This window comes from Pogona vitticeps, chromosome 1 (assembly GCF_051106095.1).
Source record: "Pogona vitticeps strain Pit_001003342236 chromosome 1, PviZW2.1, whole genome shotgun sequence".
NCBI lineage: Eukaryota > Metazoa > Chordata > Lepidosauria > Squamata > Agamidae > Pogona > Pogona vitticeps.
Genome location: NC_135783.1, coordinates 245,252,103 through 245,274,531, shown reverse-complemented (window position 1 = coordinate 245,274,531; position 22,429 = coordinate 245,252,103). Strand labels below are relative to the sequence as shown.

Here is a 22,429-nt window from a genome sequence, read left to right as displayed (position 1 = left end):
CCAATTTGTAAGTGTAGAACTTGGAAGTTTGAAACCTACACCAAAGTTGAAGGGATTGTAGCTAGCCAGGGAAGTGTCCCTGCAAATTTGGTATCTTGAGGACCTTTTTATAGGGGTTTAAAGTAAAAAAAATAATTGAATTGCCAAATTGATTCATTGATTTATCAGAAAAAATCATAAATTTGTAATTTGTGATTTGTTGACCTTGATGATTCACAAATCAAAACAAATCACCATTTTTATGATTCATTCCCATCTATAATTAAGACCAATGTTTTAAAAGAGAAATAGACACTTCAGTCAATCTTCAAATATACAATGCTTTTCAATGGGCTCATCTGATGTACTTAGGAAAAGAAGAGCTACAGTACAAGATGCAAATTTTAAAAAGTGGCATAAAAACAGCCCCTTCAAAGAACCACAATGTAGTTTACAGATTTTTTTTAAACACACTAGCCAGAATCCAATGTATCATACTGCAATCACAGGTAAAATTGTGCTTGGAAATTGTCTTGTTCTGAAATATGTACGCAGCTAGTTGCACAAGCAGCTGCAATTTGATTGCAGACTCAGTAGCCTAAGAACTTGTCAAAGTATTGTAAATTTTATAGGCCTGAACAGGTCCAGACTGTAGTATTGATGAACTGCCATAATGATCACCTGTGTAACTGCTGAGTCACAGTGATTAAGAAGAAGAAGATGCAACATCTGGGGATGATGCAACACCCATGTAAAGGAAGATGATGCAACCCTTGAAGTGACTGGACAGAAGCATCAATTCAACTGTATATAAGGGAACATTGTGAACATGAATGTATCTCCTTCTTTCTTTTATGCTACTATCCTCCATGTACTTTGCTTCTATTTTTGCTGCCATACCAAAGGTCTGCCTTGTATATAAGTATATATTTTGTTAATACACATGTCTTTTTGTAGAAGAGAGTGTGTGTTTTTCTTCAATCAGAGAACTCTGCACATTAAACAGCAAGAAGCCAACAGAACTTCAAAAAATAAATATTGTGCTATCATTTGCATAACCTAAAAATATCCAGTGGAATTCTGCTATCACTTACTCTTTTCTTCTACTCAAGTTAAACTGGATTTAGGCTAATGATTATAATAAAGCACCAAAGTTATATCACTAGATCATCTTTGTATCTCAAGTGTTTAGTTATTTACTGGGAGATGATATTTCTGTCTTTTGCCCTTTTCAGAGCTTCCTTCACTTCTTTGGCCGTTAAGCTATAAATCAAGGGGTTTAGCAAAAGAATCACAAGTACATAAAACACTGAGATGATTTTGTCTTGATCCGCTGTGTAAACTGAGGAGGGTCGCAAGTACATGAAGATCAGAGTCCCATAGAATATAGCAACAAATGGTGAGATGAGATGCACAAGTTGAGAAGGCTTTACGTTTCCACTCTGCAGATTGGATCTTTAAGATGGTGATGATAATGGCAACATAGGACCCTAGGACAATCAGGATAGTACTCATGCCAGCTATTGAGACCAAGGTAAAATGAACAACATCTGTGGTATGGATGTCAGAGCAGGACAGCTTGAGTACTGGAGAGATATCACAGAAGAAATGGTTAATAATATTGGAGCCACAGAAAGTCAAACTAAATATAAAAATGGTTTGTACAGTAGAATTCACAAAAACTGCCATATATGATAAAATCACAAATGAGACACACCATCTCTTGGGCATCACCAAGTGGTAAAGTAATGGATTACAAATAGCTACAAAATGGTCATAGGCCATCACACCCAAAAGACAACATTCATTTGTCAAAAAGATGCAAAAAAAAAAAAAAGTAAAATTGCAGAGCACACTCAATAAAAGAAATGATTCTGTTTTCAATACAAAGGTCATCAGCATTGTATGGATGATGGCTGATGAATAACCAAGATCTGCGAGGGCCAAGTTACTGAGAAAGAAATACATGAGAGTCTGAAGCCCGGCATCAAAGTGGATTAAAATAACAATTCCAAGATTTCCCATCAGGGTGCCAATGTAAATGACAAGGAAGAAGAAGAACAAGGGAATCTGAAGGTCTGGATGATCCATGAAGCCCACAAGAATGAATTTGGTCACACTTGTATGGTTTTTCTCTTCCATAAATGTTTATTTTTGTTTCCACTGCAACAGAGAAGCAACATTTGCAGCAAGCCTTAAAAATGATACTTGCCAGAGAGTTCAAGTACACATGTTGTGTCTCACAAGTCTCAGATGTTTTAGTTCTTTTCTTATGATGACTGTATTCCAATGTATAATGTAATCTAGAATGCCAAGTTTTCAGAACAACAATTAACATGAGTAGGTAGCGGACTTGATCCTATAGAGACTGAGCTAATGGACTTAATTCAAACGATAGGCAGACAGCCTGAGACATTTTGCTGCTTCAGACCAGAGATGTGTCTCTTCATTCCATATAGAGAAGCATATGGGTCTGGCAGCTGAATCTTATTTTAACACTGTCTATGCAATAAGATTAGCCACCACTCCTGAGGTTACCAGGCACTTTAGGAGATGCATGAATGGCTCTGATATCAGGGATGTTGACAAGTCCTCAGTCCTGAGTCCCAAGTCCAAGTCTTTGGTACTAAGTCCCAAGTCCTAAATCTGGAGTCTGAGCCTCGAGTTGTTTGCCCCGCCCCCTGAGACTTGGAACTCAAGACTTGATACCAAAGACTTGATACCAAAGACTCCCTACCTGCTGCCTACATTAAGGAATGGTCATGGAGATGAATACCTGTGGTTATCAGAAACTGCTAATGAGTGTGCTTTATATTTTGCTTCATCAGTTATACATACTTTGGCTGATCATGATGGGAACACTATTAAGATAATACAGTGGTGCCCCGCATAGCGAGGTTAATCCGTTCTGGATTAACCTTCGCTATGGGAAAACATCGTTAAGCGGAACGGGGAAACCCATTCCAAATGGGCCCAAAACTCACCGTTCTCCGATGTTTTCCCATGTTCTGGTGGCCATTTTGGGTGTCCCGGAGGCCATTTTTGGTGTTCCGGCAGCCATTTTGGGTGTCCGGCAGCCATTTTTGGTGTTCCAGCAGCCATTTTGGGTGTCCCGGCGGCCATTTTTGGTGTTCCAGTGGCCATTTTGGGTGTCCGGTGGCCATTTTGGAACCGCCAAACAGCTGTTCCCCCATCGTAATGCGAGCATGCCCTCGCATTAGCGATGGGGAAATCTGCATCGCAATGCGGATTCGTTCAATGGTGCGCTTGTTATGCGAGGCACCACTGTACTTCTCTTATCAATAACATCATCCTGTGTCTAGGCCTCTCCTTGAAGGAGAGTATTTCACATGTCAATGCTGCTTGTTAGACTGCATAGCAATGATATATTATCCAGCTGCAAGTTATTGAATTAACAGTAAACATGTTGCCTCACTTTACGATTGCCCTGCATTACGACGAATCCGCTTTATGACGACCTTTTTGTGATCGCAATTGCAATCGCAAAACAATGGTCTAAATGGGGAATTTCGCTTTGTGATGATCAATTCCCTGCTTCGGGAACCGATTCTTCGCAAAACAATGATTTTTCAACAGCTGATCAGCAGTTTCAAAATGGCTGCGGGGTAAATAAAATGGCTCCCTGCTGTGTTTAGGGATGGATTCCTCGCTATACAGGCAGCGAAAATGGCCACTGTATGGAGGATCTTCGCTGGACTGTGAGTTTCAAGCCCATTGGAATGCATTGAAAGGTTTTCAATGCGTTTCAATGGGCTTTTTATTTTCGCTTTACGATGTTTTCACTTAACGGTGATTTTCCTGGAATGGATTATCACCGTTAAGTGAGGCACCACTGTATAGAAAGTACTTGATCTGCTTCCTTGTTGTTTGGACTTCTTGCGGTGAACAGCAGGCAATGCTTTCCTCCACTCCCGCTTATTGAGTACATCTGAGTATTTTAAGATACTCAATAAACATTCTCCTTCTAATAAGCAAACCTAGAGCTGACATCACTTCCCTGGGATCCTCCGACAACCTGTTAATCTCAGGGCATATAATTTATTTTTATGAACTGAGAGGAGACAAGTGTGTTAATCAAGCCAAACCCCAAAAGTAAGAATGTGACTGGGCGAAAACTCACCTGCTCCCCAGTGCATGCCAATCATGGAAGCAGGCCAAAAATTCCCATCTGGTCCTGAAGCAACCAGCTACTCTCATTCTTAGTTCAATAGGGTGAGTGGGAGGGCTGCTCAGCCAAACGGAGAGGCCAGGCTCAGGGGAAACTGCCTTTTAAAGGCTCTGCCTCCCAGCCCGCTCCCAGAGTGCGGCAGCTTGTGGAGGTGCACAAGGTCTCTAACATCCACCAGCTCTGTGATGTCGTCATGGAGGAGTGGAAGAGGACTCCAGTGGCAACCTGTGAAGCTCTGGTGAACTCTGTGCCCAAGAGGGTTACGGCAGTGCTGGAAAATAATGGTGGCCACACAAAATATTGACATTTTGTGCCCAATTTGGACATTGTCACTTAGGGGTGTACTCACTTGGATACTTAAGTTAAATTTTTGGTTAAAAATGTTCTTCACCCCTGTGGGGTTGGCTCCCTTAGTGCTAACTGATAAGTTTCAGTCCAGATGGGAAAGATCTATGGATGAGAAATTAAATAATCTGGGCCTCTAGAGAAGTGATATTTTGTTAATGGGCTATACAAAAGCAAAACAGGAACTACACCAGCACATCACAGACAGTGAGCTGCAACACCATGTAAGCATAGATACGGTCCAGCCTGGCTTTAGAGATTATGGTCAGCCTTTTTACCTGCAAGCTCTCTGAATATTCTGACCCGTCCAAAATATAGAAAAGCTTTTACATTAGCAAAGTTTAATGTACTTCCTTGAGTCCTGCCGGATATAAGAACATTCCTTCTGCCGGATATAAGAACATTCCTTCTGAAGAGCACTTATGTCCTTGTGAGGCTGGTGTGGCGGAGAAAGTTGGCCATGTTCTGTTGTACTGCTCCTTCTACACTGGTTTCTGTGACACTTTTCTTCATCCCTGGAAGAGATGATGAGTACTATATATGTTATCTGCTGGCAGATCAGTGTCCATCAGTAACAATTAAAGTGGCCAGCTTCTGTGCAGCGGCACTAGTCTGCAGGCAGGAAATGGTGCCTTAATCCTCTAGATATATACATGTATCTCTTCATATGTGAATATGTATGCATTGGGGGTGGGTTTATGCTTCTAACAATTATCTATGGTATTTGCCTCCCTAAGGGTCTGCCGCACATAATGTATATTACAGTTGTATTGATACTGTTTATTTTTATGCAGCTGTTCTGTGTTATTCACATCAGATCTATTGATCATACAAATAAATTTTTATACATTGTTGTTGTTGTTGTTGTTAATAATAACAATAATAACAATAATAACAATAATAACAATAATAATAATCATGTCAGTGATACTGCTTGACCCGACTGTACAGAGTCCTATGCACTTTCTCCTCTTTGCCTTTTCTGTCAAAGGCAAAAAGGAGACATTTATCACCATCTCCAGGTTGTTGATGACTCTTTCAACAGGTGCTCATTCCATTTCCTTTGCTGGCTGTGTTGTGCAGATGTTTTGCTACTTCAGCTTTGGAGCAAACAACTGTTTCCTGCTCATAGCTATGGTTTATGATCATTATGTGGCAATATGCTACCCACTTCAATACCCGGCCCTGATGGACAAAGCTTTTTGTATCAAACTGTTAGCTACAGCATGTGCAGCAGGATGTCTCATATCACAGACCACATCATAGGCATCCTTCAGTCTTGAGTGACTATGGTAACATGCTCTGTATCAAGAAGTGTCCTCTCCAGAGCATGAAGCCTAGGTAAAGTAATATGGAGGACAGGCTGTTACCCAAGCAGAAAATCCCCCTTCTTCACGCTGCTGAAATGGAAAAGCAAGAGCCAATACAACTGGTTCCAGCAACGTCACAGGAGTTGGCAGAATGACACGAACTGCCTTTGGGACTCCAGATCCGGATTTTGCCTCTAGGTTAACTCCTGAAGCCTTTTTCATGAGTGGATATAGCCACAAGGCAGTGGAGGTTTGAAATTGGAGTTTTCCTTCTCCTAGATGGGCTGCCTTCCATGGCTGATGAGCCCCACCTACCTGGCCTGCTCTCTAATAGTGCGGAAGTATGATCCAACCCTTAAAACTTTCCTGCCTCCTAAGTGCACACCCTAATTTAAGGAGGAAAGCCCCACCTCCTAAGCCATGTGGTGGTGGGGGAAACAAAAGAAATCCCAAGAAAAACAAACTCCTCAGCAAAATGTCCATGCAGGTAAACCTGGTCTTCAGCCTCAGCTCAGCCTCCTAGGGAAAAGGGCCCAGATAAACTTAGAATGGCTGGAATTATTGCAACAATGAAGACACTTATAATAAGATACCCAGATGGGTTTGGAGATGTTTATCACTGGTCATCTGATTTCATTCTGGGATTGACCCTTTACTGGGATAATGTCACCTATGACTAATTATAGGATCTGTTTTCTTTGCCTAGGTCTATAACTCTTTGTAGAACTCCTGAGGCTGTCAGATGTCCTAATTATGTCCTGACAGCATTGGCTGCCTGTTTGTTTCTGTGCCAAATTCAAAGTGCTAGTCCTAACTTCTAAAGCCCTCAGCAGTTGGGACCTCATTATGTCTCAGAGTGTCTCTCCTTAAGATAATTTACCCAGGCCACTCAATCTGTCCAGGCTTCCCAGTTCTGAGTAGTCCCCCTAGAGAGGCCTAGAAAACTACCACCAGGAACCAGTGGTAGCTGCAACCCTATGGAGTGTGTTGCCTTTGATATATACCATGTTCCCTTTCTTATGAACTTCAGAAAACGTGTGAAGCTGGGCACTTCAAAGAGACCTTTAGGAACATCTTCCCCCTTCAATATTCTCACGAATCCAGGCGTTTTCATAGATCCAAGTGAAATAGCTTTGTGGCACAGTAGTTAAACTGCAGTATTGCAGCCCAAACTCTGTTCATGGTCAACGGTCAACACCAACAGATCTGACAGCTGACTTAAAGTTGACTCAGCCTTCCATCCTTCCGAGGTCAGTAAAATGAGTACCCAGCTCACTTGGGGAGGAGGGCAATGTGTGGCATGTATATTTTTTTTAAAAAAAGTAAGCTGCCTAGAGAGTGCTTTAAGCACTATGGGGTGGTATAATAAGCAGCACACTTTACTTTATTTGCTTGTTTTTGCTTTGTTTTTTCAATTTGAGTGCTGTTTGCCATTGCCTCTGGAGTTGCCATTGCCTTTTTACATCAGTTTTTATTGTTCATGTGTTTGTATTTGATGGGTGGAGAATTATTTCTTTTTTATAACTATCAGCTACCCAGAGTAGTGCTCTGCCACTAGAGGGACAGAATTGTAATGAGTGAGTGAGCGAGCGAGCGAGTGAACGAACGAGTGAGCAAACGAGCGAATGAATGAACGAGCGAACGAACGAGCAAGCGAACGAATAAATAAATAAATAAATAAACAAACAAGCAAGCAAGCAAGCAAGCAAGCAAGCATAATTGATAGCAGGCCAAAATGCAAATTCATTCCAGCTCATTACCAGTTTCCCTAGCTGCACATTGAGTCCTTGCTTTCAACATCAGTTCAGAAGAGTGGTAAACTCTCTCTAAAGAAATTATTTGAGTACCCTTTTTTACATGCCCAGTTTTGTATGGCGTTTTGCTACAGTGTACAGTTTTTGCTTGCATCATCCCAGTGCAATGTGGTTTTGTGTATTTCTTGTTGTGTGCCATCAAGTTAGGTTCTGTAAGGTGTCTGTCTACTAGGTACAAAAAATGAAGAATGGTACAACTTTATTAGATCCCTTTAAAAAGTCACATTATTTCTGCAAGCTTTTGTGGATTAAAATCCCTTCTTCAGGCATGCACCAGTAACTTGTGAACAACGCAATTATAAATGAATGTCCCAGAAATTGATGACAAAAGTTTGGCAGGCATCCTCTTAAGGTGAGTTTAAAGTTGATTACAGGCAGGCTGTGAAGGTGTGGTTTAATGCTTCATCCTGTGTGGTTGGAAATTTCCAGTCAGTATTCAGACAGAGGAAGCCCATCACTCTGCATAAGCCTGTTTCCCACATACATATTGCTTGTTTTTACAACACAAGTGTCCTTTATGCCTGGAAGTGAGGAGGAAACCACACACAGCCATGGTAATCTTCATTAGAATAATGTGACAAATTTTAGGTTATTCACCAGACAGAAGCCAAATGAAATCCAGTTATAGACAATTAAAAATGTCACCTGGTGAGTATGTGGGCAGATGTTATTCTAAGCTATAGTCCTGCTTGGTTCATGTAAAGAGTCCATGTAGTCCAGCTGGGTGCTCATTAAATGGGCATGAACTCAAAATAACAGTAGCAAAATGTAGTGTGTTGTATTTATGAGAGGAGGTGCAGAGGAAATGAGTGGAACCAAGCAAAGCAGGCAAAATGCAGTCATGTAGGGCTTATTGGTAGAAAAAGGCTTTGTGCTCACTCTCAGTAATATTCTAGGAACCAAAAAAAAAAAAAAAAAAAACCCAAACCCACAATTTTTCTGTTATACCAGCCACCAAAAGAAACATGGGCTCAGGTTAGGAGGTACAATGTTGAGAGAGAACAGCCAACAGTTGAATATTGATTAACAATAAAATGGCTACAGTAATATTGATTAACATTACTAGGCTCACAGAAAGATAATTGTAATGTCAGCAAAATAGGAAACATGAACTGATAACATGTAGGACCCCTATCCCACTAAACCAACAGTACAGCAGGGCCTTTTACCTCACATGTGGTCACTAGGGCCAGCCCTACCATTAATATCTTTAGCAGGAGCTTTTGATGTAAAGAAAAGGGAGTTGCCAGGGCTTCTTTCCTCATTCTAATTTCTGAGGTAATGGGAAACCCCACCTCTAAAAATAACTGCACATCAAATATCCTTCAATAGATCCGGAATTGGCACTTTGAACTTCCATAGGTACATCCTTACTCTACTTGTGCTCTGTCCTTGTCCATAACTGTCTTGTCTGGAGTTGGTTTCTTTTTTTAAAATCTAATTGGCATAGCTCTGCATCAGTGTTGCAGACAGAAAGACTCCAGTGCCTATGTGATGCAGTGTTCTAGTTGAACAATTTATTTTAAAAATGTAAAAGGGGAAACTATTCCAATGTGACAGCATCCCGCATCACCTCAAACACAGCACCAAAACACCAGGACAGGAATCACCCATACACACAGAATACAATGCAACCATTCACACAACCAAAAGTGGGTCAAAAACAGGACAATATAAGGTTATTTAAAATAAATAACCTCCTGACATGTGTCCAAAAAGAAAAATGATTCCGCAAAGAAAACTGAGTTTTCCCCAGACTTAAAATAACCTAAGGTAGTCAGGAAATTTTGAATCGATTGGCATCACACTCAACTAGGAGTAATAGAAGTATGTTGCAATGTCATCACACTTTGAGTTCATCTGCTTGCACAAGGAAACACAAAAGAATGAGAAGAAGAAAAAGTAACCTGGTTATGTGTAATTAGATAACCTAATATGTTGGCATTTCTGTGGATTTCATCTTCCAGTCCTTCCTGAAATGGCACTGTTGTATTTCCTGACTAGAAAATTGCCTGGGACTTAGGCTCAGCAGATCTACATAGTCCCTCCTTCATCCACAACCAGAAGACAAAGTGAAGGAAATTCTTTCTGTACAACTATTTCTCTTGACTCACAACAGCCCTTTCTTCCTCTAGAGCTCACCTCTGTTTTCTCCATCCTTTGCTTGCATGAGGAAAAATATTTTGGCTGACTAGCCAAATCTAGACAAGCTATATGACCCCTACCTCTTATTTTATTAATGCACCATAGCCTTAGTTATACATTTAGGTTGTATTTTGGGGTGGGGGATGTGCTATAAAATATTAAGACATTAGGCATTGGCAGGAAGAACTGAACATACATAACCCATTCATACAAACCATGTTAGGCCAAGTTCTTTGACCAAGGTTTTTTTCACTTCCTTATTTCTCAGACTGTAGATCAGAGGGTTCAACATGGGAGTAACAACTCCATACAGCATGGAAACAATTCGCTCCAGTTTGTGGGAATTAGTAGCAACGGGGCGACCATAGGTAGCAATGGTAGCCCCATAAAAAAGGCAGACGACAGTCAAGTGGGACCCACAGGTAGAGAAAGCCTTGCGCCTGCCCTCAGCAGAGCGCATGCGCAAGATAGCAGAAATAATATAGATGTAAGAGATCAGGGTGACCAGAAAAGCACCACCTCCTATAATACCAGCCACAAGAAGAAGAACCAGTTCAGGGAGAAAGGTAGAAGAGCAAGAGAGAGCCATGACTGGATGAAGGTCACAGTAATATTGGTTAATTTTGTTGGACCCACAGAAGGATAATGAAAAGGTCAGTGAGGTGTGAACCATGGAATTGATAAAGCCTAATACCCATGTCCAGGCAACTAGCTGAGCACATAGCTGTTTACTCATGATGTTTGTGTAGTGCAAGGGGCTGCATATTGCCACATAGCGGTCGTATGCCATCACAGCTAATAAGAAAATTTCAGTGCCCACCATTTCAATCAGAAAGAAGAGCTGTAGCACACAGCCAGCAAAGGATATGCGCTTGTCCCCTGACAGGAAAATCTGGAGCATCTTTGGCACTGTGACAGTGGGGCAAAGGACATCCAGCACAGAGAGATTACTGAGGAAGAAGTACATGGGGGTCTGAAGGTGGATGTCTGTCCCTATCGCCAGGAGGATGGCCCCATTCCCTGCCAAGGTGACCAAGTAGATCAGCAGAATCACCACAAAGAGGGCCGTGTCTACTTCTGGGAGATCAGAGAGTTCAGTCAGATAAAAGAACTTCACGACTGTTAGGTTGGCAGTCTCCATCTTGTTTCCAATTTTAACATTCAACAGAAATACCTGAAACACAGAGAAATCAAACCAGTGTAAATTTTAAAGTAAGCACATCAATCAAGTAACAATTTCTACTCCATTCATTATTTCACCGGGCTACCCATTGGGATCAAACTCATGTCATGAGCAGAATCTTAAGTGCAATACTGAAGTTTAACTGCTGAGGTGTTTCAGGGAAGGAAATTGCTCATGTTTATGAGACATACAGGGAGAATTCAGAACACCACACACTGTTGTGCCTTTCATTTCAGTAAACATTTATTTTGTAAAAATTCAGTAAGGTTTGTGGCGGTGTCAGGGGGAATTGCAAGCAGCACCCATTGTCTCCTTAGTTTGTGTGGTTTAATTCACTTTGAGGCAGTTCTCATGACCAAAAAAATCAAGGAACTGTGGCCAACTATTGACAGCCCTTTGCTCCAGTTTATCACTCCCAAAGACAGCACAAGACGTGGACCAAAATACAGAGTTTTTTCTCTTGTTCTATGAACCCTGGCACAGCTATCACTCGTGTGTGCTTTCCTTCCCCAGCAAAACAAAGAATGAATCCATGGTTTGTTTTAGATTTATTTGTGGTTCTGACTTTGATTTGTTGGGGGCAAAATAGACCAGGGTGGCAGCTGTGCCTAGAGTCAAAAAGAAACAAATCGCAATGTCTAACTCTGTGGTTTTCTTTGCCACTCCTGCTTTGAGCGGATCCAAACACGTTATTTTGCTCAATGTGACAAAACTGAATCTTGAAACATTTTTTGCCCTCTTTAGTATTCACTTTTTCAGCAGTTTAGGAATTAGAAAATTTTATGCCATATTATAATGTATTTTCTATATGTCATCACATAGTTCTGCTTAGCTTTTTGCTTAGCTGGAATAAATAATGAATTTAAAAAAATGTCTGCATGTGAGCAAGTGAACAAGACCACATTGAAAACTCACATCAAAACCCTAACATCTCTTTCTCTCAGCCATTGAGAGGGAAAGCAAAAAAAGAGAAAAGGGGAGAGGACTGTAATCACAGTTCAAAATTGTTCCCAGGCCCATGTTCACAGACTGACTATTTGCATTTACAATAAATAGTTCATTTTCTTTTAATGCAAGTTTAATGAAATCAGTACATCTTAGCAATATCATATGTTAAACTCAAGCTGTAATCATCCTCGACCAAACCACCAAAGCCAAGGAAGAGATTTTCACAAAGTGTGGGAGGCCACCGGTTCGCCACTCCATGGTATGTTCATTGTAATCCACACACTTAACATTATTCTGTTGAAAACAGAGTAATGGTAAATGGCAGAGACTGGAAAAATTCTAGTTTTGGTGGTGATAACACAGACTATTGGCAGTAATAGTAATTATTACAGTGGTTGTTATCTTTCTTCTCGACAGTGGCCCTCAAGATGTTGATGAACTATGACTCCCATCACTCCATGCTTTTGCCAATCTGGGCAGGGCTGATGGCAATCGGAGTCCAACATTTGAAAAGCCAAATATTTCCAGCTCTGCATTACACCTTCTTCTTTGTTGCCGTCATTAAAACTTCAGGTTTATGGGTATCATCCTGTCAGCGTCTAAATAGCATCTAATTGTCAGGTATTTTAAACTGATGAAAATGGTGACAATGACCAACATGCGGGACTCACAACCTAGTGCTTCAGGACAGAGTGTATGTGCTCAGGTTTCCAGCAACTCCATCCTATCTCATCATTGCTCTCTTTCTAGCATCCCACTTGTCACTAAATTTGGTTCTTGTGACCAATAATTAAGCAAAGAAAGGTGTTCCATCTTGGGTGTGTTTTACGACATTTGTTGTACTTCTGGCCTCCCTCAATCCTCTAGTTAGTTCCCATTTGATGCCCTTTTGGCTACATAAAGATGGGCAGAGAACAAATTATCATTATCATCATCAAAAATACGAGGCACAATCAAAATTATAAAAACACATTGATATTATATAGCAGATACAAATTTCAAACAACAACAACAACAACAACAACAACAACAACAACAACAACCAGGCACAGTCAAAATTATGAAGACATTGACTGGTATTATATAACAGATGCAAGTTTTAGCCAAAAACCTAAGTATCTGTTAAATATCCGCGCAGTATGTATGCTGTTCCTAATATTGCAGTTTTTTGTAGCTCTGATGGTGTATTATTCTTATTCTTAAGAACTAGTACGTATTAGGAGAAGGAGGGAGGGGAAAGAGAAATCCTTCATTATTGTAGCTCATTCTTGGGTTCATGATAGACTTTAACACCCATCAATACTAATAGAATTAAATAATCAAGTATGGAAAAATCAAAGAGGACATTTTATAAGTTGCAGTACTAACTCCCTGATGAAAATACTAAGCTTTACAAACAATCAAATGCAGATTCTTGGACTGGATTTTGAATGATAAATTTTCACATGATGTCATGAAGCCTCTGAGACAACATGCAATGTTCTCAGATGTACAGCCAAAGAAGGTCTTCTTGGAAAATCCAACATGTCATGCGATGTGCTGCATAATGGCATGCAGTAATATTAGCCTCCAAATGAAGCTCTCTCAGAAGTTTGTGTTGTTAAGACATTTATCTACAAAAACTGCCTTTTTGTAAAAGACATAAAATAATATGAATTTGAAAATAATTAATAATCATCATGATGATGTCTTGAAAAAATGCAGTTCTAAAGCTAATGATTTTTGATCCATGCACTCCCAACATTTTCCCCATGATACAGATGATGAATTCGGGGAGAGACTGATAACAGAACTGTTGTTCTCTGAGAACTCTGATATCTTTAGAACACAGATAAGACAGAAGAGCAGCAGTGCAAGCCTGAAAAAGGGGAAATGTTGAGATATGTCTCTAAGTTCCAAGAGATTCTACACACTTACCTTGTTGGTTTCTTTTGTCACCTGCATCATATGCAGTAGTAACAGTGGATCAAGCCAAAGGAAATGCTGGCATATGGTTATCCTGGAAGAAAATTCAAGAGAACTTCTTTTTTCTCTACTTCATTTTTCTTTTCCCACTAGGAAAAAATGGCATCAAAACAAAGTGTGCACTTTGGGACAAGAATCTCTGAGGAGCTATGCCATTATGGACTGAAGTTCTCTATGGACCAGATGCTCATACATTCAGAAAGTGTTTTGGAAATCAGGATGCTAATCCAGGAAAGTTAGACTTTTAAAAACTTGGGTGAAAATGAGTCAAAATGTCTTTTTGTTCTCTCTAGGAGGCATGGTGAGCCATTTTGCCTTTTTTCAAAGGCACACCCAATACTCCTGGAATAACGCATCCCCTGTTTGTTTGGGGAAAAAAACTATACTTTTGTCCACTAGAGTGTGCAAGACAGCATTTTTCAATTATAAAACACATTTTTGTTGGGATTCCTTTTTTTTTACATTGGTTTTGTGAGAAGATTGTTAAAAGGAATTTTGGGGTGTGTGTGTGTGTGTGTGTGTGTGTGTGTGTGTGTATGTTTGTGAGTGAGTGAGAGAGAGAGAGAGAGAGAGAGAGAGAGAGAGAGAGAGATCTTGTAAAACCTATTTTTGTTGGGATTATTTTTTTGCTTTCTGAATTTTATTTTTCTGGGGCTGGCATTTTGTTTTGTTTTGTTTTGCCCTGTCCTTCTCCTGCTTCAAGAGTTGTCTCCAAAGTCTAGAGCTGGGCAAGTGTAGCCCCCAGACCACTTATGGTTGCCCAGGCCTTACCTAAAGGGGATCATGCCCTATACAAGCACAGGTGAAAGTTGAAATTCTAACACACTCATACTTACTTTAAAACAAGCTCCTTTTAAGCTCGCAACATTTACTGTGCATCGACTTTAAAATGGTAGCCTTGATTTTGGCTACACTGAATGCTACAAATCACATTTTGATTCGCAAACATGTTCAATCTGCATGGTGTGGTGTTATCAAATTTGTGTTTTGGTTTGCTGGTTTGGGCCAAAGATTGTTAAATTTCCGTCAATACCTCTAGGCCTACCAAGCTGGGATGGGATCCTTCAAATACTGATAGTGCTATCATATGTTGGACATATCACTGAAATGATTGATAACCATATCAGTCACCTGGTCAGTTCTTCCCCTTTGTCCATACTCTAGAAGTCTAGATGGCAGTTATGTTTCTTTTTAAAAATGTACTGTACGAGTTTCTTGTGTTTTTCCATGCAATTCTCACCTTAATGCTTTTTTTAAAATGAAAATGCTTTCTCAGAAGTGCAGAACTTCTCCCGAAATTGGAGGTGAGGATTCTTGGTGACCTCATGGCAGCCAGCTTATTAGTGTGGCTCTTTTGCTGTAAATTTATTTTTGTTTATTTTTAGACCAGGATTAAAATGTTTGACATGAACATGTGGAGGCCACTTCAAACCTCTCCTTGCTTAAGGACAAATGATCCACACTTTGGCTTTTTTTTTCCTTTCATTTTTCTTAATGTCTAATTTCCGCAGCTGCAAATTGAGTCCATGCTTTCATATACAGTAAGTTTAGAAAGGTGGTAAACTCTTGTCTACAAAAATTCTTTGAGAACCTTTTTTTAAAAATGTGGGCACTTTTCTATGGTATTTTCCTACAGTCCACACTTTTTGCAGGTATCATACCAATGCATTGTGGTTTTGTGTATTTGTTGTTTTGTGCCATCAAGTCAGAATCAATCCACTGAGCCTCCTTGACAAAGGCTGGACTCGGTGATCCATAAGGTCCCTTCCAGCTCTGCAGTTCTGGGAGTAGTAGTAGTAATAGTAGTAGTAGTAGTAGCAGCAGCAGCAGCAGGAGCAGCAGTAATAGTAGTAGTAGTAGTGGTGGTGGTGGTGGTGGTGGTAGCAGCAGCAGCAGGAGCAGCAGCAGCTGTAGTATGTTGTATTTATGAGAGGACATGGAGACAAGCTATATCACCACCACCTAAGAAGTGCAAAGCCGGAAAAGATCATCAAGTCCAGCCCCTGCCAAGGAAGCACAGTAGGGAATTGAGCTCCCAACCTCTGATTCCGCAGCCAGATCCCAAAACCACTAAGCTACGCACTCTTATTTTATTACAGCACCAGAGTCTTAGGCCCTGGTCTCATGAGGGGAATGTTCTCTAGTTCTTCAGATAGTTTCCAAACCTCCGTAGTACTGAATCACAGTCACGTAGTACTGTATATATACCAGAGTGAGTGTCCCTAAAATGTTTAGGATTAGTGATAATATTTGTTGACAAATCGATATACCAGGGAGGGTTTTCTGTCTGGGATATTTTCTTCTGTTCCACTGGCTGCTGTTGGGGAAATACTTTGCACACCATGGACACAAGAGTACGAGAGCAGCCATAAAAAAAAAAGCCACACACTTCACAGAAAGCATAAGTACTAAACATAAGTACAAACAGGCAGCTGTGCACAGATGGGGGGGAGACATGTGGCAATACTAGCAATCACACACGCCTCCATTGACATTGGCATATCAACAGTTAAATGTATCTTCCACAGATTTTTTTAAAAAATTATACACCAATAATGTAATGGTGCCCCCCCCAAGACCCTTTTACCGATGTATCAATGTACTGGTTGTAAAAAAAAATTAAAATTAATAAGCACACCACAGTAATGGTGACCTGACTTCATTTCTGAAAAGAAGTGCGGCAGGAATGCACCTGTACAACAGAGGTACAAAATAGCACAGCCCTTGCCGTGAGGGGAAATGCTCCACAAGTTACACCACTGGCAGGGAAAAGGTTTTGGTCCTGAGTGTGCATCATGTGACCAGGAAAAAAAAAGCAACAAACTAACTTGGGGACATCTAGAGAACACTTCCCTCATACGACCAGGGTCTCTGTTATACATTTAGGTTATATTTTTTTGGGGGGGGGAACTGCTACAACATTTTCTGATATTAAGCAGCAGCAGGAAAAACTGAATCTAACCCATTTGTTCAAACCGTTTTAGGCCAAGTGCTTTGACCAAGGCTTTCTTCACTTCCTTATTTCTTAGACTGTAGATCAGAGGGTTCAACATAGGAGTAAGAATTCCATACAGCATGGAAACAATTCTGTCTTGCTTGGGGGAATAAGAAGCGACAGGGCAACCATAGGTAGCAATGGTAGCCCCATAAAAAAGGCAGACGACAGTCAAGTGGGACCCACAGGTGGAGAAAGCCTTGCGCCTACTCTCAGCAGAGCGCATGCGCAAGATAGCAGAAATAATATAGATGTAAGAGATCAGGGTGACCAGAAAAGCACCACCTCCTATAATACCAGCCACAAGAAGGCGGACTAGTTCAGGGAGAAAGGTAGGAGAGCAAGAGAGAGCCATAACTGGTTGAAGGTCACAGTAATATTGGTTAATTTTGTTGGACCCACAGAAAGATAATGAAAAGGTCAGTGAGGTGTGAACCATGGAATTGATAAAGCCTAATACCCACGTCCAGGCAACTAGCTGAGCACACAGCCTTTTACTCATGATGTTTGTGTAGTGCAAGGGGCTGCATATTGCCACATAGCGGTCGTATGCCATCACAGCCAGCAAATATATTTCAGTGCCCACCACATCAATGAGAAAGAAGAGTTGCAGCACACAGCCAGCAAAGGATATGTGCTTTTCCCCTGACAGGAAGATCTGGAGCATCTTTGGCACCGTGACAGTGGGGCAAAGGACATCCAGCACAGAGAGATTACTGAGGAAGAAGTACATGGGGGTCTGCAGGTGGACGTCTGTCCCTATCGCCAGGAGGATGGCCCCATTGCCTGCCAGGGTGACCAAATAGATCAGCAGAATCACTACAAAGAGGGCCATGTCTACTTCTGGGAGATCAGAGAGTTCAGTCAGATAAAAGAACTTCACGACTGTTAGGTTGGCAGTCTCCATCTTGTTTCCAATTTTAACATTCAACAGAAATATCTAAAAGAAACAGAGAAACCAAACCAGTAAATTTTTTAAAAAGCCATCATCTATTAATTATCTAAATTTTAGTTACAGTAAACGTACTCCATTCAGCATCCAAAACATTATCAATGACACCATCTTTTTTACAATTAAAATGATCAGCAAGATTTATTGGTTGTTCTGTCTTTGATTTGCTGAGGACAAAATACAGTAAACAAGGGTGGTAACTAGATTCACACGGCACAATAAAAAAAATCGCAAAGCGTAAGTCTGTAGTTTTCTTTGCCACTTTGGCCATGAGTGGATCCCAGCTTATTCTGTTGTATAACTGTAGCTAATTAATTAGTGAAATGCAACATTGTTCTAAGTAGAGTAGACCACTGTAAACAAATGGACCAGAGGGAAATAGGTCTGCCTGTCTGTCTGTCCATCTGTCTGTCTGTCTGTCTGTATATGCCAGCTTTCTCCTAATGGATCAAAGGTGGCTTACAGTATTAAAGAAACAAGTTAAAAGCTAACTGGATTTCAGCAGGTCTTCTTTAGGTAGGATTAGACATTTCATATAATTTCACGTTTGTAAGCTGAATTTTGAAACATTTTTAGAAGAATAGCCATCTTTAGTATTAACTTTTTCAGCACTTTGGAAATTTTAGTGTTCATGTATCATGTTATAATAGAATATATGTCACAACACATTTCTCCTTTCCTGGATTAAATAATGATCTCCTGATTTATCTGCAACTCAGTAAGTGAACAAAATCACATTAAAAATTCACACCAAAAAACTAAAATTTAATATCTCTCTCTCTCTCTCTCTCTCTCTCTCTCTCTCTCTCTCTCTCTCTCTCTCATTCACACACACACACACACACACACACACACACACACACACACACAGAGGGGGTGTAAATATCTGAAAAAAATCTTTGTAGTCCACGCTCAGTCTCATTTGTCACATTTAACAGGGAAAAAGTCATATCCTAGGTTTAATGAAATCAGTTAATTTAAGCAATATCATCTCTACTGCATCTTCCCAGGCTGGGAATCATGTGACTTTCCAGATTAAAGGCTCCAGATGTAATCAGTCTCGACCAAACCATGAAAGCTAAAGGAGAGAGTCTCGCAAAGTGTGGGAGGCCACCATTTCTCCACTCTGTGATATGTTAATTGGAATGCACACAAAACGTAATTCTAATGAAAACAGAGGCAGAGCCTGGACAAATTCTATTTTTGCTGGTAATGACACAGACTATTGGCAGTGTTGGTAATTATTAAAGTGGTTGTCAACTTCGTTCTTTCAGTCTGTATAACTGTGTATGGATATTGATGAACTACTACTCTCATCACCCTATGCTTTTGGCAATGTGGGCAGGGCTGATGGCAATTGGAGTTCAACATTTGAAAAGCCAGATATTACCAGCTCTGCTTTGCACATTCTTCTTTGCTGCCTTCATTAAAACTGTAGGTCTATGGGTATCATCCTGTCAGCATCTAAATAGCATCTAATTGTCAGGTATTTTGAATTGATGAAAATTGTGACAATAACCAACATGCAGGACCCACAACCTGGTGCTTTAAGACAGAGTGTATGTGCTCAGGTTTCCAGCAACTCCATCCCATCGCATCTCATCCCATCTTGTTATTTTGCCTATATCCCACTTTCAGCTAAATTTGATTCTTGTGACTAGTAATTATTCAAGGGAGGTTGTTCCATTTTGAGTTACACCTTGACTTACAGACGGCTTGACTTACAGACTTTTTGAGTTACAGACTTCTCTGGCCGCAAAATTTAGGTTTGACTTGCAGAGTGAGAATTGACTTACAGACCAGAAAAAAACCAAAATGGAACAAAAACGGCCTGTTACGGGATTAATCGGTTTTCAATGCACTGTAGGTCAATGGAGACTTGACCTACAGACTTTTTGACTTGAGAACCGCCTTCCAATACGGATTAAGTTCTCAAGTCAAGACCCCACTGTACATAGTTTTTGTACTTCTGTACCTCCCCAATCCTACGGCTAGTTCCCCTTTGTGCTTTCATGACGCCCTTTTGGCTACATAAGAACAGGAAGTCAGAGAACAAATTGGCTATTATTTGTTGAAGTTGTAGTTACGCAGAACTAGTATTAGAAGAAGGAGGGAAGGGGGAAAGAAATTCTTCATTATTGTCCCCCCTTCATGGATTTAAGGTGGTCTTCAATTGTCTTTAATACTAGTAGCACTGAATCATCAATGATGAAAGAAAACAATCAGGCTAAATTGTGAATTAATCTAAAATTAACTTCCCACATCAAATATTAAACTTTATAAACAATCAACTGCAGCTTCTTAGGTTGGATTTTGAACCACAAATTCTCACTTGATGCCATGCAGCCTCTGAGGCAACATGCCATGTTCTCCAACACACATCTAAATGAAAATGCAGTATCTCACACAATATGTTGCACAGCATTATGCAACAATATTAGCTTCCAAATGAAGCTCTCTCAAAAGTCTGTTTTTTCATTCATTCATTCATTCATTCAATCATTCATTCATGTAACTTTTACACCACCGCACCTAGTGGCACCCCCTACCCTGGGCAGTTTATTTACTACACCTCTTAAGATGCTTCTCTGCCAAACCTGTTGTTTTGTAAGAGACCTAAAACTACATGACTCTTAAAATAGTCATCATCATGCACTGCAAACATTCAAGAACTGTTCAATGTAACAGTTTTTGATCCACATATTTCTAAATTTGTTCTGATTTTATAGATGATGAATGTTGGGGAAGAGTTTGGTAAATACAATCATCCAATGAGTTTTTAGGAATTTTCATAATAGGAATGACGTTCTCTGAGCATTTTGATCTCTTTAGAACAAACACAGATAAGACACAACGGAAGAGCAACAGCCCAAGCCTTCAAAAGGGGAGAGTTTCTCAAGGATAAAGTTCCCATAGTATCTACACACTTACCATGCTGTTTCCTTTTGTCGCCTGTATCAATGCAGTAGTAACAGGTTCTGTGTGTGTTGGTTAAAGGAAATGCTGGTGTATGGTGTTTCTGAAGGAAAACTGAGGACACATTGCCCCCACTCCAAGGTAAATGAGCAACTTATTTTTTTCTCCCCTTCTGTTTTTTTTTTTTTTTTTTTTTAGCTGCCGGGGGCAAATATGGCATCAAAACAAAGTGTGCACTTTGGGACAAGAATCTCTGAGGAGCTGTGCCTTAGTAGACTGTAGTTCTCTGTTGGCCAGATGCACATGGATGCAGAAAGTGTTTTGGAAATCAAGATGCTACTCCAGAAAAGTTAGATTTTTTTTAAAAAAAATGGATGAAAATGGATCAAAACTTCTTTGCCCCCCAACCCCGGAATAAAAACGTGAAATAAGTAATATGGGTTAAAACACAGGCCACTGTTTGTTGATTGTAATTCAAAATTTGCCAATCATTTGTCAAAGGGGGCCTGCTGTAGTGTGGAAACAGGTAAGTCAATCAACATATGGTCAAGTCCCGGGCTAGCTGCTAATAAACACCCCCAGACCTCAAGCCATCTTTACTTGATCACTGTTGGTGCAGTAGTGGCCCAGTGCCTCTTCCCCCCCCCCCCAAGCACTGTAATCGCACGATTTGCAGCACTGGGAGGTCCGATACACTGTTAGCTTACCTGATCTTACAGTGGGACTCAACAAAAAATACTTGTTTTTTTCGCACTACCCACCAGTGCGACCAAATTTCCACCATAAAATTGCCAACGACCCATACTAGTATGGGATAGGCAAAAAAATTCCCCTGCCCAACAGCCAATCAGGATGAGGGTCAAAAATTCCTATCTGTTCCCCAAAGGCAACCAGAAAAATTCACACTAGAATAGGGCAGGCGGGTGGGAGCCAGAAAAAGAAGAGGAGGTTTAGAGGGGGGAATGCCCCTTATATAGCCTGGCATTCCCCCCTCTCTTAAAGCAACTCTTGTGAGACTTTAAGGTCTTGCACCATACGTGGGGGGGAAGGGCGAGTTGTGCTGCCCAAAGCCTCAGCTCGGCAGCAACTCCAACATTGCCCCCAACCCCAGAATAAATACGCAAGACAAGTAATGTGGGTTAAAACACCAAGCACCAATCTGCAGCACTGTGAGGTCCGATGCCTTGTTAGCTTACCTGATCTTACAGTGGGACTCACTGAAAAATACCTGGTGTTTTTTTCACACTACCCACCACGACATAGGGACTAGCCACATTATGTCCCATGCCTGCTATCGAGCCACTGGAGCTCAACAAGCAGGCCCCCCTTGATGTCTTCCAGGAAGACATCCAAACCCAAATCAGACAGATGGACTCCATAGTTCTTAAAAAAACTCAGGCCTATCCAGTTGGACCCTTTGGTGACCAATCACCGATTCAAGGCCACAGCAGATCGCTCTGCAGACCTCATGGTTAATAACCCTGCAAGCCATGTTAACGTTGAGGAAAAACCTGGGATCTCTTGATGCCAATCGTGGGATGATCGTGGACCACATGATCCACATATCAGGATGCCTGGCTAAATCATTACCGCCAAAGTGCACGACCAATATATCTGGTGGAGACTGGCTGAAGGCCGCCAACCTACACAGTTGGTTCCATTGCATGCCTCACAGTCCTTTCCATGTA

The 22,429-nt window shown here is 40.8% G+C and overlaps 2 protein-coding genes and 1 pseudogene across 3 annotated transcripts; all 3 read right to left on the bottom strand.

Moving 5' to 3' along the window:
• Positions 1-1,175: 1,175 nt before the first annotated feature.
• Positions 1,176-2,121, bottom strand: LOC140704264 (olfactory receptor 5AP2-like; annotated as a pseudogene). The gene has a single exon (XR_013542419.1). The product of XR_013542419.1 is annotated as an olfactory receptor 5AP2-like (transcript).
• Positions 2,122-7,218: 5,097 nt separating this feature from the next.
• Positions 7,219-14,208, bottom strand: LOC110078295 (olfactory receptor 5V1-like). Its single transcript, XM_078383502.1, has one exon. The coding sequence runs from the start codon at positions 10,921-10,923 to the stop codon at positions 9,988-9,990; it is 936 nt and encodes a 311-aa protein (XP_078239628.1). The 5' UTR covers positions 10,924-14,208; the 3' UTR covers positions 7,219-9,987.
• A 181-nt stretch (positions 14,209-14,389) lies between these two features.
• LOC110078360 (olfactory receptor 5V1-like) lies at positions 14,390-21,381 on the bottom strand. The gene has a single exon (XM_078383501.1). The coding sequence runs from the start codon at positions 17,778-17,780 to the stop codon at positions 16,836-16,838; it is 945 nt and encodes a 314-aa protein (XP_078239627.1). The 5' UTR covers positions 17,781-21,381; the 3' UTR covers positions 14,390-16,835.
• Between the last annotated feature and the right edge of the window lie 1,048 nt (positions 21,382-22,429).

What these genes read in the sequence shown, in the direction of transcription:
- LOC110078295 (XM_078383502.1), bottom strand. Translation starts at nt 10,923, where the DNA reads ATGGAGACTGCCAACCTAACAGTCGTGAAGTTCTTTTATCTGACTGAA.
- LOC110078360 (XM_078383501.1), bottom strand. Translation starts at nt 17,780, where the DNA reads ATGGAGACTGCCAACCTAACAGTCGTGAAGTTCTTTTATCTGACTGAA.